The 16,616-nt window shown below is 39.5% G+C and overlaps 1 protein-coding gene across 3 annotated transcripts in view; it reads left to right on the top strand.

Annotated features, from left to right (window-relative positions):
- Positions 1-16,616, top strand: part of CSNK2A2 (casein kinase 2 alpha 2) — a 40,149-nt gene that overhangs the window by 6,881 nt on the left and 16,652 nt on the right. For 2 of the 3 annotated variants that reach the window (XM_016929942.4, XM_016929943.4), the window contains exons 3-4: positions 4,365-4,466; positions 6,905-6,955. The exons of the other annotated variant lie outside the window; for it this stretch is intronic. In XM_016929942.4, the coding sequence (XP_016785431.1) occupies positions 4,365-4,466; positions 6,905-6,955 (153 nt within the window). The remainder of the gene's footprint in view (positions 1-4,364; positions 4,467-6,904; positions 6,956-16,616) is intronic. 3 annotated transcript variants of the gene reach the window in all.

The following is a 16,616-nucleotide window of genomic DNA, read 5'->3' as shown; positions in this document are numbered from 1 at the left end:
CCATTTCCTGGCAACAACCGTCTTACTGTTTCTATGAATTTGACTACTCCAGGTACCTCATGTAAGTGGAATTGTACAGTATTTATCCTTTTGTGGCTGGATTATTTTGCACAGCATAATGTCCTCCAAGTTTATCACTGTTGCATGCGTCAGAATTTCCTTCCATTTTAAGGCTACATAATTTTCCATTGTATGTATATACCACATTTTGTTAGCCATTCATCCATCAGTGGATGGGTTGCTTCCATGTTTTAGCTATTGTGAATAATGCTGCTTTGAATATGAGTGTACAAATATCTCCTGAAGACCCTGCTTCACTTCTTTTGGGTGTAGACCCAGAAGTGGAATTGCTGGATCATAAGGTAATTCTATGATTAATGTTTTGAGGAACTTTGCATAGTGGCTATACCATTTTACATTCTGACTGCAGTGTACAAGTGTGGCTGTTTCTCCACATCCTTGCCAACACTTCTTTTCTGGTTTTTTTGATAGCAGCTATACTGACTTGTGTGAGATAGTATCTGATTATCATTTTGAATTTATGCCTTGCCTTTTTAAATAATTTTTTTTAACTCCTGAGAGTAAACAATTACCCTCAAGGAGTAGATCATGTAATTGGGGTGATGAAACTTGAAAGATTAGAGGAAAAGTTTTCTGTGATGAAATAACATTGCTCAGATAATATTTTTATATAGGTCAAGTGCAGTGAGTTTTAGGGATGCCACCAGGGTAGTGAATTACGTGCCATCATCCAGGCTGAACTTTCTTTTTACTCTGTCCTTCTACATTCTTGGCAACCATTGTTCATTGCAGGTGATGAAATTAATATCTTGGTGGAGCAGTTGTTAGTTTGGTAGTAGAGTAAAAGTAACCCCAAATTTGAGAGCTAGGAGCTGTAGATATGTTCCTGCCTGTCTTGAATTTGTCAGTTCAGTTGTTCTTTTTTTCACCACTTTGTCTACTAGATTTCAAGTTAAAAAAAAATTTTTTTTATTGGTTTGGACAATAGCTAAACTGATTGAGTTTGAATCTTTTAAACAGATAGTCTCTGAATTGGAATAAATGAACCCCAGATGGAGACTTCTTCTAGCATGCAGAGTGAAATTGTGAGATCGTTGTGGAAATATATGTATTTTCTCCATTTTGTGTAACTGGTGGTGAATGGCTACAGGCTCTGGACAGGAGAGTCAAGGCATCCTTATTTCTGTAAAACTAGGTTTATTTTCCTTAGGATACCAACAATCCTCCCTCATAAATCCTAACTTTTTATCTCTGATTCACATTAAAAGGATCACTTTCAGCTCCTCAGAGCTCATTGGTTTAGTTTCTCGAGCATCTCTCCAGTTCAGAGGAATAAACTGAGGCTGAAGGGATCTACCTGTAGCTTAGTTTTTGATGGTTTGGAGGGAAGTGTCCTGGACTGTGGGTCTGTCACCTTCCTTTTTTATCATTTCTTGGTATTTTGTTTGCATGTGAGGACTCTAGCTGCCTTTGTAACTTGGGACTCCTTTGTGCCACCTTCAGAGTTGCCCTGCTATTCCCAGTCTCTAGTTTGGGAAGTTTAAGTTAGACACCTGGTGGGCAGCAAAATATGCTTCAGTTGCTATGCCAGATACCTTTAGATGTATTGAGAGAGAGGTTCATCTTAACTGGGTTGTCCAGGCCTGACCTGTTGCTGAATAACCGGAGACCAATGCAAGACTTTACATTGGGCAGCGTCATAAAGGCAACTAATGGGTTGTGCCTGTAAGGAGTTAGGAGTACTGTTAGAATTAGAAGAGGGTTTTTGGTGGATATAGGCCTCTGGCTGTGGGTTTTTTTCCTCTCTGTTACCACTCTTATAGATCTATAGCTGCTTTCCAGTATTGGATGACAAATTTAGAATTTTCTTATATTGAAAGGCATTGACTAAACTGGTAGCATTGGCTGAATTTATAAGTATAAGATAGCCAGCTTTGGCCGGGCGCAGTCGCTCACGCCTGTAATCCCAGCACTTTGGGAGGCTGAGGCAGGTGGGTCACCTGAGGTCAGGACGAGATCACCCTGGCCAACATGGTGAAACCCCGTCTCTACTAAAAATACAAAAAAATTAGCTGGGCGTGGTGGCACACACCTGTAGTCCCAGTTACTTGGGAGGCTGAGGCAGGAGAATTGTTTGAACCTGGGAGGCGGAGGTTGCAGTGAGCTGAGATTGCGCCACTGTGCTCCAGCCTGGGCCACGGAGTGAGACTCCGTCTCAAAAAAAAAAAAAAAAAAGCCAGTTTTTATTTTTCTTTTAACTTCTTAACATAATTTTGGACTTAAAAAAAGTTGCAGGAATTCCCATATCTGTTTCACCCAGACTCCTCAAATGTTAACATTTGCTTTATCCTTCTCTTTCTCTCTCATATACACACACATATGTGTACATATACACACACCTATATAATGACATTTATGTTATGTATTTCTTCCTGATGTGCTTGAGAGTAAATCGTAGTCATCCCTAAATACTTCGGTATGCATTTCCTAAAAATAGTTTCTTACATAACCCTACAATGCCATATTAAAAAATTAGAAGGTAACCATTGATGCATTGCTGTTAGCTAATCTACAGCTCTCATTCACATTTGCCAGTTATCCTTATAATGTTCTTTATAGCAAAGGAAAATCCCAGATTACATGATTATATTCAGCTGTAGTCATGTGTTACATTCAGTTGTCACATTTTAAAAGTCTGGAACAGTTGCTCAGTTTGTTTCATGAATGACATTGACGTGTTTGATCTTACAGGCCGGTTATTTTGTAGTGTGTCCTTCCCTGGCTACTTTTTAATCGGATTGTACAGTGCTTTTTTTCCCCAAAGTTTCGAGCTCCCTCGTTAATGAAAAAGGGACTAAGGAGTAAGGTTTCTAAGTGGAGTCGGGGAACATGCACAGCAGCCACATCTGCTCTCCTGGGAACCCTGGCACAGCGGGCGGAGAGCGGGTATCATCATGGCAGCTGGCTCACAAGGACGCAGCGAGAGCCCAGCCTGTCAGTCGAGCCCCCTGTTATAGGTGATGCAAGTGCTCTTGTTTCATAGTCCTCTCCTTCTCTGTTTTGTTATGTGTTCAAAGCTGTATCTTAGTGACCAACAAAAGATGAAGGTTTCTCTGGCATGTGTGTATGTTATATTTTCCCCCTCCCCTCCCCTTCCCCACCCCACACACAGGCAAAAAAAAGTCTTGCTTTATTATTTATTGGCAAATCCATTGGCCTCTCTTTGCCTCTGCTATTATAACAGTGTCTCAGTGATAAAATACTCTTTTTTCCTTAGTTACGTTTCTCCCGTTAGCCACACTTGGGAAACAAAAGCACTGTGGCAAGAGTATAGCACGCAGTCAGACTGCCCAGCTTCCAGCTTTGATTCCTGCCCCTCTCTGCCGTGGGCTCTGTGATCTTGGGCAGATAGCTCAACTCTGCTACATAAGGACTTTGTGAGGAATCACAATGACTTATTAAATAATAAATTACTAAAAATATGAAAATAACACTATCATTTATTAGGTGCTTACTGTGTTCTGGTCACCATTCTGAGTGCCTTATAAAGCATACTTGATTATGATAGACTTACTTTTTCAGAACTGTTTCTATTCTTCTTCAAACTCTTTAACTCATTTAAGACAAGGAGTAATATGTATAATGAGAGTAATTATTTTTAAAACCTTTAATCTTTCCAGCAGACTGAAAAGTTAGATAGAAGTGTTCAGTCACTGTTGTATCAGATTGATTTCTCCTTTCCTGATTCAACATTTCTTTCTTCAGGAATGGGATCTGTTGGAAAACATTAACTGGCTCTGTGCTGATTTCAGATTCTAGATATTAAGGAAATGGGAGTGGTGACAGGAAATGAGAGCCAGCAGCTGGGAAGCAAGTTTGTAACCTGATGTCAGTGAACTGGTCTTTCACTCCTGAAAGACAAAATTACATGTAACTCATTGGAAGAGCAGGTGTCTCACCATTTTGTTTCAGTTTTTCCATTTGTGAGTGCATGATATACAGCTGTTCAGAGCTATATTTTCCACTTGGCAGTTATCTAGTAAGCCCAAGTTTTATTTTTAAAGTGTGATATGGGTATTCAAAATTTTTAAGTGCCCTCAATGTAACTACTTAAAAGATCTTGACACGTAAGCTGTATGAGTCTGTAAATTATTTAACTTAATGTTAAAGGTTCTTATGGGCAAGCCCATTCTATTTCAGTTTTTTCAAATTTAGGCACACTCTTGAACACAACAGAGTGTACAAGATAGCGTACTATCCATCTGATTGGCTAACATTGTTTTAAAGTTTTATTTATTAACTTCAAAAGGAGTCTCACTTCTGATTACTCTTGTGTATTTAAGCCAGTGAAGAAAAAGAAGATAAAACGAGAGGTTAAGATTCTGGAGAACCTTCGTGGTGGAACAAATATCATTAAGCTGATTGACACTGTAAAGGACCCCGTGGTAGGTGCCAAATGGTTGGGGGAGTATACTAGTAGACCGGGGTGTGGATATGGGGGTTGTTTAACACACAGAACCTCACGTAATGATACAGTGGGGATGGTGGTGTTTGTCTTTAACTACTGACTGGTTTGAAAATCAGAAAAAAATCATGGTGACCCAGTGATAAAACAGCTACCACCACTGTGATGGAACCTAAAAGTGTACAGAGAAAAATCCCTTTTCTGGGTTTGTACTTCACTATTTTGATTCAGCCCACAAATGTTTGCTGAATGTCTCCTTTAAGCCCCAGCCTCTTTCCAGTTTTGAAAGTTCGTTACTGCCAATTTGTGTTACTCTACCTCACTTAAGTAAGCATGACATTTGAAAATCTGGGTTTACACAAGGAAAGAATGAATATCTCCACGTGGACACCTGGCATAAAGGCCTGAGCAGGTCCCAGCTCCACTGACCCTGTGAAGAAGTCTTCTTCTTTCCCTTAAATCAGCATATGCCATTAGGGCTCACGTCACATATGTAGATAGACTAAAATATTTTTGTCAGTGCTTAGTTTGTCGCCATTTTAAATGTGCTGTTTAATTTTGTTTTCTCTCCCTAGGGAGTAACTTAACCTTAGGTGTTTTTGATTAGCTAAGGTTGGAGACACCTCACCTCCCACTTTTGTACCCCTTCTTGTCCCATTGCTGTTCTCCACCTGCTCTACCTCAGATATTTCCCTGTTATCCTCCCATGATAGTTTTGTTTATTAAAGAAATAGGTTTTTGCTTCTGGCTGCTAAAGACATCCTCATAATAATATAGTAGCTAACATGCACTGAGTGCTTACTATGTGCTGAGCACATTCCAAGTGCCCAACTGTGCCATGTCACTCAGTCTTCACAACAGTCCATTGGGGTGGGTACCATTTATTCTTTACATTGTACAGATGAGTAAACCGTAGTTTGCAGAGGTTAAAAAATTCACTCAAGATTACACAGTATTGTTGAAGCATAAGGAAAGTTTTTCCTTCTGGACCCCGAGAAGACTGAGAAGGGAAGGGATGGTTGTATGTCAGATTGTAACTAATTGGCCTTTAAGATATCCTGTCCTTTTAGCACAAATTGATTTTATGATGACTAGTTCTGGACTGCCTCATGTTTGAAAATGGGCTGCATTAGAAATGAGTACCCATGGAAAAATGAGCACCGTGTAAAAATATGAATTTCAGAATAATTTTTAAAATGTGAGTCAGTATGTGGTATACCAGGAGCATCTTTGTTTTGCTTTTTCTTTTTTTAAGTTAGCAGAACTTAATTTGTTAAAGTATGTGTATGTTTTACATGATGTGTAAGACAAGTAAGTTGAAGATGACAAAAATCAACAGGGACCCCTTGTCTATTAGAAGGTCAGGCTTACTCCACTATTCTCCTGTTGAGAGAAGTGGTAATATTGATGAAACCCTTACAGCTTCGGGCTGGTGAAGAATTTTTAATCATGGCTGCTACTGGGGCTGCTGTTTGGACTCTGAGTTGTCCTCGCAGAGATCTGCATGCTGCCCTGTGGCCTGTTTCCTAGGTAACTTTCACATGGTTCTTGAGCAAAAGATTTCTAGATGTTTTTTTTTTCTATAACCCCTTAAGTCCCTACTTTCTCCCAATTTTGAAAGCTTATTACTGCCAATTAGCGTTATTTTACTTCAATTAAGGAATCCTGTTATTTGAAAATCTAGATTTACACAAGATGATATTGAGCACTTTTGTACTCATTGGATTAAAGATTATAGTGCTTTAAAAATATTTGATTATATATGAGTTTTTAGGAACAGGTCTGCTTGATGAGACAATCTTTAATGGTCTCTAGCCAAGGCAATAATATTATAGTATAGCTTATTGATAATATCACGGATGGTTATATTTTCCTTTTGGACCCCCAAAAGACCTATGATACATTCCCACAACCTATGATAATTCTGTCAAGTGCAATTCTGGCTTGCTAAACTAAGATGAAAATGTGTCACTTTTTTTGTATATGGCAGACTGGAACACTGCAGGGTGTAAATCCTCACATAACCTTTGAAGATTGGTTAAGGCCATTGGTAGGTTATTTGGAGAATACATTCCTCTTAAAACTTTTTATTCTGAAATTTTCAACCATTTTCAAAAGTAAATGAAAAATGTAATGAACTTCCTTCACACATGACCCAACTTTAGCAGTTAATCAGCTGTGGCCAACCTTGTTTCATCTATACTCCCACCACTTCCCACCTCCCACTATCCCCAGTTATTTTGAAGCAAATTCCAGACATCATAAAATTTCAAGAGAATACTTTTCTTGACAGGCTGTCCCTGATGAGTGAATCCCTGTGTTATCTAAGTAGGATTTGGGGATGGGCCATTTTGGCAGAAGCAGATTACATTGATTATTGTTTGGGTACTTAAAAAGCATTAATATTCTCTTTTACAGTCAAAGACACCAGCTTTGGTATTTGAATATATCAATAATACAGATTTTAAGGTGCGTATGCTTTTCTTTCTGGCATGGGGTTAACGGGGTGAGGGGGAGCTGGTGATAAATACCGTGTACTCCAGAACCCAAGGGGCCAGGGCTGTCATTGGTGAGAGGAGGAAATAACAAATTGGGTTCCTTAAGGCATGAGTGCAGGATGCAGAAAGTGGCTAGGGTTCTTGCATTAGGTGAAATTACTTAATCACCCTTTGCCTTGCCTACTCCAGGAGTAGCTGCTCGGCTGGGTCTAAGCTAATGCCTCATCTGTAACGCTCCTGTTTTAGACAGCATAGCTTTAGTTGTATGTTAACTTTGCCTTTTGTATGAAATCTTACTTTGCCGAGAGGAAGGGATAGACCGATACAAGGCCCTTGTGAAAAGAAGCAATGCATTGGATTCAGTGCTGTCAAATAACAAGTGTGTGTTTGCGCACGTGACGTACAAAGAAATGATTCAGAAAAACCAGAGTCAGTGCTTTAGAAGAGCCCTATCGGGTTTTTTACATTTTCTTATAATGTAAATTATTTTAGACATTGAAGTGTTCTTTTAAAATCATGGTTTTAAACTCGTGTTTCATAAAATTTATTGTTCAAACATTAAAACCTTAATATCAAGGTTTTTGGGGTTAGGCATACTAGACATGGTGGAAACCCTTTTTTAGCGTGTAATTTAAAAACCAATATACAAACAAAATAGTAGTGTTGATTTTCAGGGGCATTTGGAGAACTTGTAGTTGATTGTAACTCTGTCAGTGAATAAGAGACTTGTGATTTTGTTGTGACAGGAGCTAGAGACAAAACTAAATCAGCAGTTAAAAGATGTTGGTATCAGGACGGATGGTTCTGGGTGAAAGTAAGAGAACCTTATTCTCACACTTTTTTTTTTTTTTTTTTTGAGATCGAGTTTCGCTCTTGTCACCCAGGCAGGAGTGCAATGGTGTGATCTTGGCTCACTGCAACCTCTGTCTCCCAGGTTCAAGCGATTCTCCTGCCTCAGCCTCCCAAGTAGCTGAGATTACAGGCATGCACTACTACCCCCAGCTAATTTTTTTTTTTTAATTTTTAAATTTTTTTTAGTAGAGACGGGGTTTCACCATGTTGGCCAGGCTAGTCTCAAACTCCTGACCTCAGGTGATCCACCCACCTCGGCCTCCCAGAGGGCTGGGATTATAGATGTGAGCCACTGTCACGCCTGGCCTAATTTTTCTTAATCACTCTAAAATGACTAAAACAAGGTTAATTAGTGAAAAGTAAGCAAAAGAAGATATTTTGATTTATAAAACAAGGAAGTTTTATGTGTAGTATAGCACTTTCCCACATGTGACAGATTTTCTTGTTAATGTGACTCCTTACAGGTGAAATTAGCAGTGAACTCTAAAAAGCAGGGTGTGAATTTTTTCATTCAGTAGCATAACAGCGCTTAGCTGGTAGGGTACTATGCTGATAGGTGTAGCTGATCCTATGAATCACCCAGGTTTATCCTGGTATATGTGAGTGGGAATGTGTGTGCATGTCTTAGAAAACCAGATAGGCTTTAATGAAACCAAATATTTTCCTAATGCAAAAGTTGAAACCTTATCTGAATGGAACTTTGTAGTGTAATTCCCCAAGTTTTAAATGCCTGGGCTTCGTTAATGAGTTTTTACCAATTGTCTAGCTACATGTGTAAAATTTCACCTCAGCATTTTGTGGTTTTGTTTTGTTTTTTTTGAGACGGAGCCTCGCTCTGTCGCCTAGGCTGGAGTGCAAAAGCGCGATCTCGGCTCACTGCAACCTCCCCCTCCCAGGTTCAATCAATTCTCCTGCTTCAGCCTCCCAAGTAGCTGGGACTACAGGCGTGCACCACCACGCCTGGCTATTTTTTTTTTTTTTTTTTTTTGGTATATTTAGTAGAAACGGGGTTTTACCATGTTAACCAGGATGGTCTCGATGGCTTACCTCGTGATCCACCTGCCTTGGCCTCCCAAAGTGCTGGGATTACAGGCGTGAGCCACCGCACCTAGCCCATTTTCTGTTTCTTAAAGTGACATCTGCTCTGTTGATTTAACAACTGCTGAAGATCAGTTAGTGGGAATTCTAATTTCTTAGAGAAATTCTCTCTGGGGTCTTAACCCTCAAAGGGGATGTTTCATACATTCTCTTGTAGCTTTCTTTAAAGGGATTATGGGAAATTAATGTTTTTTTGAAGCTTGCATATCTGAAGTCATTTTTATTTTGTCCTGCCAATTAATGTATTTGTTAGGGTATAGAGTTCTAGGTTATAATTCATAATTTCCTTGATTTTGAAGAGATTGTTCCAGTATTACCACTGAAGCCATTCTAGTTTCATCTTATGTGACGGTTTTGTTTTTGTTTTTTTCCTCTGGAAGCTTTTAGGATTTTCTCATTTCCAGTCTTCTGAAATTTCACAGTGACGTGCCTTCATATGGGTCCCTTTTATCTTTTGTTCTGCATACTTGCTGGGCTTTTTCCCCTGTGTTTTGGAAAAATATTTTTAATGTTCTTTGATTTTTCTCCCCTTTCTTCTTTGTTCTCACTTTCCAGAACTCATTCAAATGTTAGACTTCACATCTTACAGCTCCATTTTGGTCTTGGAACTTTTTAAAATAGTATCCTGTTCTTTTATGTTTTATGTAATACCTTCTATTTTCTCACTAAGAATATTGTATTTTTTCCCTTCATACTTTTTCTGTATTTTTCTTTGTGTGTGAGTTTTTGTTATTTTGTTATTCAGTCTCTGAAATATCATGGTTTTTGAATGTCTGCTCATTGCTCTAAAGAACCATCAGCCCCTGTCTCAAGGATGCAGGCTTGGCTGCTGGTATCTTAGCCTCAAGTTGAGGAGAACCATGGGGAATGTTGTGCAGACTTCACCTGTATCCACTTTTCAGTGTGGCATCTTAAACTCATTTTCCCGTTTCCAGTGCACTCTGTTTCCTCTCTTAAACCAACATTGGAGGTCCCCCGTCCTGAACCTTTCTGAGGTTGTTCAGTTTGAAGCTGTTTGCTTTTGGCCTTTCGCTGTTGGCAGAGACATGTTTTCTAGCTTCACTATGTTGTTTCTCCTATCTTCTTAGTTCTTACGATTTAATCTCCCTGCTCCTTTTACGGTTATTTTAGAGGAGTTTCAGGTAGAGCAGAGGTGTTTGATCTGCCTTGTTTAACTGGAGGTCCCCTTTGAATGTTCAAGCCATGACATTTTAATCAAGAGATCATTAAATATCAGATGGCAGATGTGTATTTTTGAAGAGCAAATCATGGCAGGAAAATTAAATTCTTTTCCAGATAGTATGGCAGGCCACAAACAGAAAATCATTTAGTTCACCGTCGTGATGTCCTTTAGTCTTTTTATTTTGTCCTGTGCCCATCTTATTAGGAAAGTTTGTTTTTTTGTCTTTTTAATTTTAGTGTAAAGTATATTAATAACTGGTTTTAAGGTTATCACCCAGAGAGTGTTTGTCCCTCATTAATACCAGGGTGAATTAACAGTGATGCAGCCCGCAGCCCATTCTTTTCAGTATTTTATATTTGTGCAATGGATTATAAATTTTGATCTATAATTTTATTTTGTCATAGGGTCCTTCTCTAAGTTTGCTATCAAGGTTATACTATATAAGATAGATTGGGTAGCTTTTCCTCTTCCTATTCTCTGAAAGTTTATGTAAGATAGGTATTATATGGATAGATGTCTTTCAAGGATGGGAGGAAGACTTTGAACTATACTTTCCTTTTTAAAACATAAGTTAAAGTTTATCCAGGTTTTCTGTCTCTTCTTGAGTCTATTTGGATAATATATATTTTATTCACTTTCAATTTGATTGACAAAGAATTCTCTTAGGACTTAAAAACTATATTGTTGACTGGTCACACACACACAAAAAAACTCTGGAGTATCTGTAGTTATCCTTTCCTTCACATTTTAAAGTAGTATTTGTGCCTTTACTCCTTTTTAAATCAGTCTTGCTAGAGATCTGTCGTTAATCTTTTAAAAGAACCAGCTTTTTGGTTTTATTGCTCAGTTATTGTTTTTGTTTGTTTTTCTCTTTCTGCTCCTATCTTATTTTTCTTCTTCCTTCCTTCAACTTTGTTGGGCTTTCAGTGGTTTTCTTCTTCATTTCTTGAGTTGAATTAAACTCATTGGATTCTGTTTCTCTTTTTCTTTTTTTTTTTGAGAAGGAGTCTCGCTGTGTTGCCCAGGCTGGAGTGCAGTGGCGCAGTCTTGGCTCACTGCAACCTCCGCCTCCTGGGTTCAAGTGATTCTCCTGCCTCAGCCTCCTGAGTAGCTGGGATTACAGGCGTGTGCCACCATGCCTGGCTAATTTTTGTATTTTTTAGTACAGACGGGGTTTCACCATGTTGGTCAGGCTAGTCTTGAACTGCTGACTTCATGACCCACCCGCCTTGGCCTCCCAAAGTGCTGGGATTACAGGTGTGGGCCACCACGCCTGGCCTTGATTTTGTTTTTCTTGACAATACATGTGCTTAAGTTTGTACAACCCTAAGCGTCATTTTACGTGTATCCCATGGTTATGGAACTCACTTCTGGATAGTTTTCAAACTAGAAGTGCAAACTGCAACATTGTGAATTTGCATTTTTCTCCAAAGACTTTTTACTTGGAAAATTGGAAAGAGTAGCACAATCAGTATATATTCTTCACCTAGATTTACCAGTTGTTACTGTTTTGCCACATTTGCAGTTATTTTTCTCCCTGTCCCCTAACCCTGTCTTTTCTTTCTTTTTTTTTTTTTGAGACAGAGCCTCGATCTCTCACCCAGGCTGGAGTGCAGTGACCTGATCTTGGCTCACTGTAACCTCCGCCTCCTGGGTTCAAGCGATTCTCCTGCCTCAGCCTCCTGAGTAGCTGGGACTACAGGCGTGCACCACCACACCCAGCTAATTTTTTGTATTTTTAGTAGAAACAGGGTTCCACCATGTTGACCAGGCTGGTCTTGAACCCCTTACCTCAGGTGATCTGCCCACCTTGGCCTCCCAAAGGGCTGGGATTACAGGCTTGAGCCACCATGCTCAGCCTCTCCTTTCTATTTCTATTTTATCTTTTTGCTGAGTCATTTTAAATTAAGTTGCAGACATCATTATGATACGTCACTTGTAAATACGCTAGCACTGAAACTAGGCTGTTTTCCTATGCAAACCGCAGTACTCTTAGTATACCAAAGAAATTTAATATTTATACAATAATGCCATCTAAGATAAGTTCATACTCAAAAGTTTCTCTATAATTATTGTTTCAGTAATGTTCTTTATAGCTGTGTGTTTGTGAATGTATGATCCAGGATCCAGGTGAATTTTTTAAAAATTTGATTGCACTATGTTCAGAGAACGTGACCTATATAATGTTAATTATTTGGAATTTGTTGATGGTTGCTTTGTAACTTTAGTACATGATCATTTGTTATACCAAGTGTGTTAATTTAGTTCAGAATTATGGCCTACTAAGTTTTTTCCTTGTATTTCACTTTATGGTAGAGGTATTGGTTTGGTCAGTTTCTCCTTAAAATCAGCAGTTTTTATGCTTCATGTATGCCAAAACTGTAATAAAGATATTTTAGAACAAGACAAAACTTCGAAACGAATGAATGAGAAAAGTCAGTCTCTAAGAGTTGGAATGAATAATTGTAGCAACCTCCCATACTTAAAAGTGTCTCAGGCCAGGTGCGGTGGCTCATGCCTGTAATCCCAGCACTTTGGGAGGCCGAAGCAGGCAGATCACCTGAGGTCGGGAGTTAGAGACCAGCCTGGCCAACATGGCAAAACCCCATCACTAAAAATACAAAAAAATTCGGCGGGCTATGGTGCACGCCTGTAGTCCCAGCTACTCAGGAGGCAGAGGTAGGAGAATCACGTGAACCCGAGGGGGCAGAGGTTGCAGTGAGCAGAGATCTTGCCATTGCACTCCAGCCTGGGCAACAGAGTGAGACTCCATCTCAATTGAAAGAAAAAAAAAAGCGCCTCAAGAGAAGCTAAGGTACTATTTTGAAATACAAAAAAAAAAAAAAAGATTTCGATAAGACACTCCAAATGGGCTCCATCCTAAGAAGCTGGTAGAATCATATTGATATTTGGAGGATTTCTAAATCACTCACATAGAGGTAAATCACCACTTAGTAAATAATGTGAGGCCTTGTTAATTCTGTTAGAGGTTGAGTTTACAGACTAAACAGTTTCCTTAATTGGAGAAACAAATTGTACTTTTATATTATGTCGTGTATGTTATTATAGGTCGTTAACATTGTTTTGTCATTTCCTTGTAGGAAAATAAGTGACATTTTCAGGGGATTCGTAATAACTTTGATCTGCTTGATTAAAGATTTATTCTACTTCCTTAAATTTCCAAAAACGTTGACCTCGGTTTTATTCTGGAACTTAGAGGTTACATGTAAACAATTCTTAAACTGGTGACTGCTACAGTAAATACCTCTTTTGCTTGGACTTTATATATCCCACCACTTTTTCTTCTCTCTACACATGACAGGGATTTATGGGCATAGACTGAGCTGTGTATATCAGGGAATGTGCACACACTGTGTGGCTTGAGAGTTTGGTGTGTTGGTGATTCCCACATCTGGCAGGTGACCAGAGCTGCCTGGGAAGCTGTCTTATGAAAGTGTGAATCTTCCTGAAGGTCATGGTTGGGAATGGGGTCTTCAAATCTGTGGCTCATGGTGATGCAGCTGAATCGCACTTGGAGTCTAAACAGCTGTGTGTATGCCTACGGTAGCAGTGAGGCCCACCTGTGGCCATGCCTTTGTGGGTGTCTGTGGTTTTACACCATGGAGGCCCTCCTCAGACTTTTTGGAGCTAATTAAAAGGCCCAGGAAATTTCCACCTTTTAAGTCATTTATTTTTTGAAAATGTAACCAAAGCTGACTTCCTGCCAGCATTTTGCAGTGGATTGTTTAATAATGTTCTCCCCGTAGCTGGCTAAGAAGAAGGGAGAGAAAGTGTGGTTCTTGTGAAGTTTCTCTTTCTAATGTGTCGTGGACTCTTGGTACTTCTGTTTCTTGGAAGAGTGTTTCTGTTTTGTTCCATTGACTGTGAACATTGTAAAAACATGTATGCAAGACAGAGCTGCCATACATGGTGTTTGGTGTATGAAGCACTTGCTTTTCTGCTGTGTGAGGACTTCATATGTGGTCGGAGTTCAGTGTAGGAAATGGGTGTGGTACTGAGTGAGTTGTTCAGTGGGCCCTTGGCATACTTGGGTGGTGGGGAGAGTTCAGAGATCTTTTATCACCAAATTTGATGACTCTGCCACCAGCCACTGTACCCATTTCTCCCTGTTGTATATGCCACGAAGCACAGGGAATGTTGGCATGAGACTCTTGGGGTCTGGACAAAGCCCACAGCAGAATGAGGAGTCACCTTGAGAACCTGAGGTTACCACCAGTCCCTGTGTGAGGAATGTTAACTCTGGGGACATTGTGTTCTTAATGGTGTCCTGTGCACAGCCACATTGGAGAGTCAGTGGCATGGAGATAGAGAAGGGAGGTATCATTGTCAGCTCTGTAGAAAGCAGACAGGTTGGTTTTGGCTTTACAGGCTAAGATGGAGTGGGGCTAGAGAGGGAAGAGTGGAGGCAGCAAACACGGGCTTGTTTTGTCAGAGTTGTGGACTCCTGGGGGTACAGTGAAGAACAGAGCTACAAAAGTCGGAGGAAGCCAGACTGTGGACCCTGCATAGTCTTGAATTTTGGGCCCAGGCGGTTAAATGTTACAGATGTAGTTTGGTCTCCTCCTACCCGGAGATCCTGAGAAGTGAGGGTGAATGGCAACCAGTCACTTGGGACTTTGTAATATCTTAGTCCTAAACACTAGTGTACAACTGGTGTCTTTGAATTAAATTGTTAATGGTTTTTGTAGCTAGAAATACTGTGTTGGCAGTCCAGAGACATTTATTTTTATGGCTTACACCATTTATACAGATGCATGGTGTAGGTACCACATGATGAGGGAGGCCTTCCACAGATAAAAGTCCTAATGAGATAGCCCATGTTAGTTTTCTGGAAATAAAATATTCCAGCCCTCTAAGGGTTAGAAAATTAGATCTTTTCTCTTTCATAGCGTATTTATTGACTTGAAGTTCAATTTAGCCTAGTCTCTGTGAGTGATTTCCTTAACTCACAGAGGAGGAGCTGCTTTGACACCCAAGAGATGGCATCTTAAGCCTGTCTTTACATTCAAGCTGTCAGTGTGCAGCCAAGTCCTGGCTAAGAAGCCTTCTTGCAGCAGAGCTGGGAGAAGAACAAAAAGCTTGGGTGTGTGTTATGTAGCTGAAGCTCTCCTGAGCAGAAGTGGTGGCTTGTTGGTGTTGTTCTGCCTGAATGGGGGTCAGCTGTAGCCAGGGCCAGCCACCCAACCCCACAACACCATGTACTGGCCTGTGCATTTCATTCCCTGCGCTGCCCTGAGGTTGATGAAATCAAATATTTTTCCTAAGCTGGCAGGGGGAATTACTCTTACCTAAAGGGGGAAGCTTGAGAAAGCAAAGACCTCGTATTCTTAGAAAATGTTAAATTTGGTTCTTGGCAAATTTGATTTTTTTATTAAATTTTTTTGAACATTATATGTGGATCAAAAATATAAAATGGTAGACAGTGAAAAGTCTCTTTTATTCCCCTGTGTTCCAGCTGCCTATTCCTTTACACATGTATACGTGAAACCAGTTTTTATTACTTCTGTATCATTTTTGCAGATACAGAAAATATGGATGTATAGTTTTATTTTCCCCCTTATTACACAGACACATTATATACACTGTTCTGTGTTCCCTGGAGAGATTCCCTACATTGCTTGAGTCTCTCTTTCAATAGAAGAACAAGAGAAGTTTAATAAAGGTGTGCTTCTTAATTTTATAGAAAGCATGGCTTGGATTGATGGGAAAACAGATTTACATGGATTTGATTGGATATCAAAGATAATGAGAGTTCCTGACAAGGGTTTATGATGCTTTTAATGAAGCTTGTAGCATTAATGTATTCTGACTCTTAGAAATTTTTTAAAAACTCCCAGTGAGTGGGTCTTTGGATTATCAATAATGAAAACTTCCATTTACCTATCAGTTTGGCCAGTGATCATTTTTGATACCCCTGTCTTTTTTCACTCCTAAGACGTCAGTTGTTGCCTGTGAAATGTTCTTTTTTTCCAGTCTGGAATTGGTTTCCGGGGAGCAGAGGGTATAGATTTTTTTGTAAGCTCTTGCCATCTGCAAATGCTATAGCACCTCCTTTTTCCTTATTTTTCTTTTTTGAGAACAGCCTGTGTCGCCACTGTTTTACCACAGTAGCCCATGAAGTTCTTCAGAGCTCTGCCATCCACTCAGAACTCACTTCTCTAGAGTATACTGTGGTGTTACAGTGGGGTTAGTTTTCTTGATGTTCGGTAAGAATGTGAAGACAGACAACTTAGACTTCACAATGGTGTAATTTTGGTTAATAATTGTAATTGGCAAAATCACAGAGCATTAAATAGGAAAGATCTGAGTTGGCTTAAATGTTTTTCTCTCTTGGAATTCCTTCCTTTTCTTTCTTTTTTTCTTCTCTTCTGATGATTAAAATATAAAACCTTCATCTTTAGTCTTCCCATTTATTTCAGATCAGGTAGTAAAAAAGTCATGGGATTCCTTAGTCACTTAAGTATCAAATAAGCTTAGA

The sequence above is a fragment of the Pan troglodytes genome, chromosome 18 (genome assembly GCF_028858775.2).
Source record: "Pan troglodytes isolate AG18354 chromosome 18, NHGRI_mPanTro3-v2.0_pri, whole genome shotgun sequence".
NCBI classification, from domain to species: domain Eukaryota; kingdom Metazoa; phylum Chordata; class Mammalia; order Primates; family Hominidae; genus Pan; species Pan troglodytes.
The sequence above is the reverse complement of the archived record's forward strand: the minus strand, read 5'-3'. Positions and strand labels throughout refer to the sequence as shown.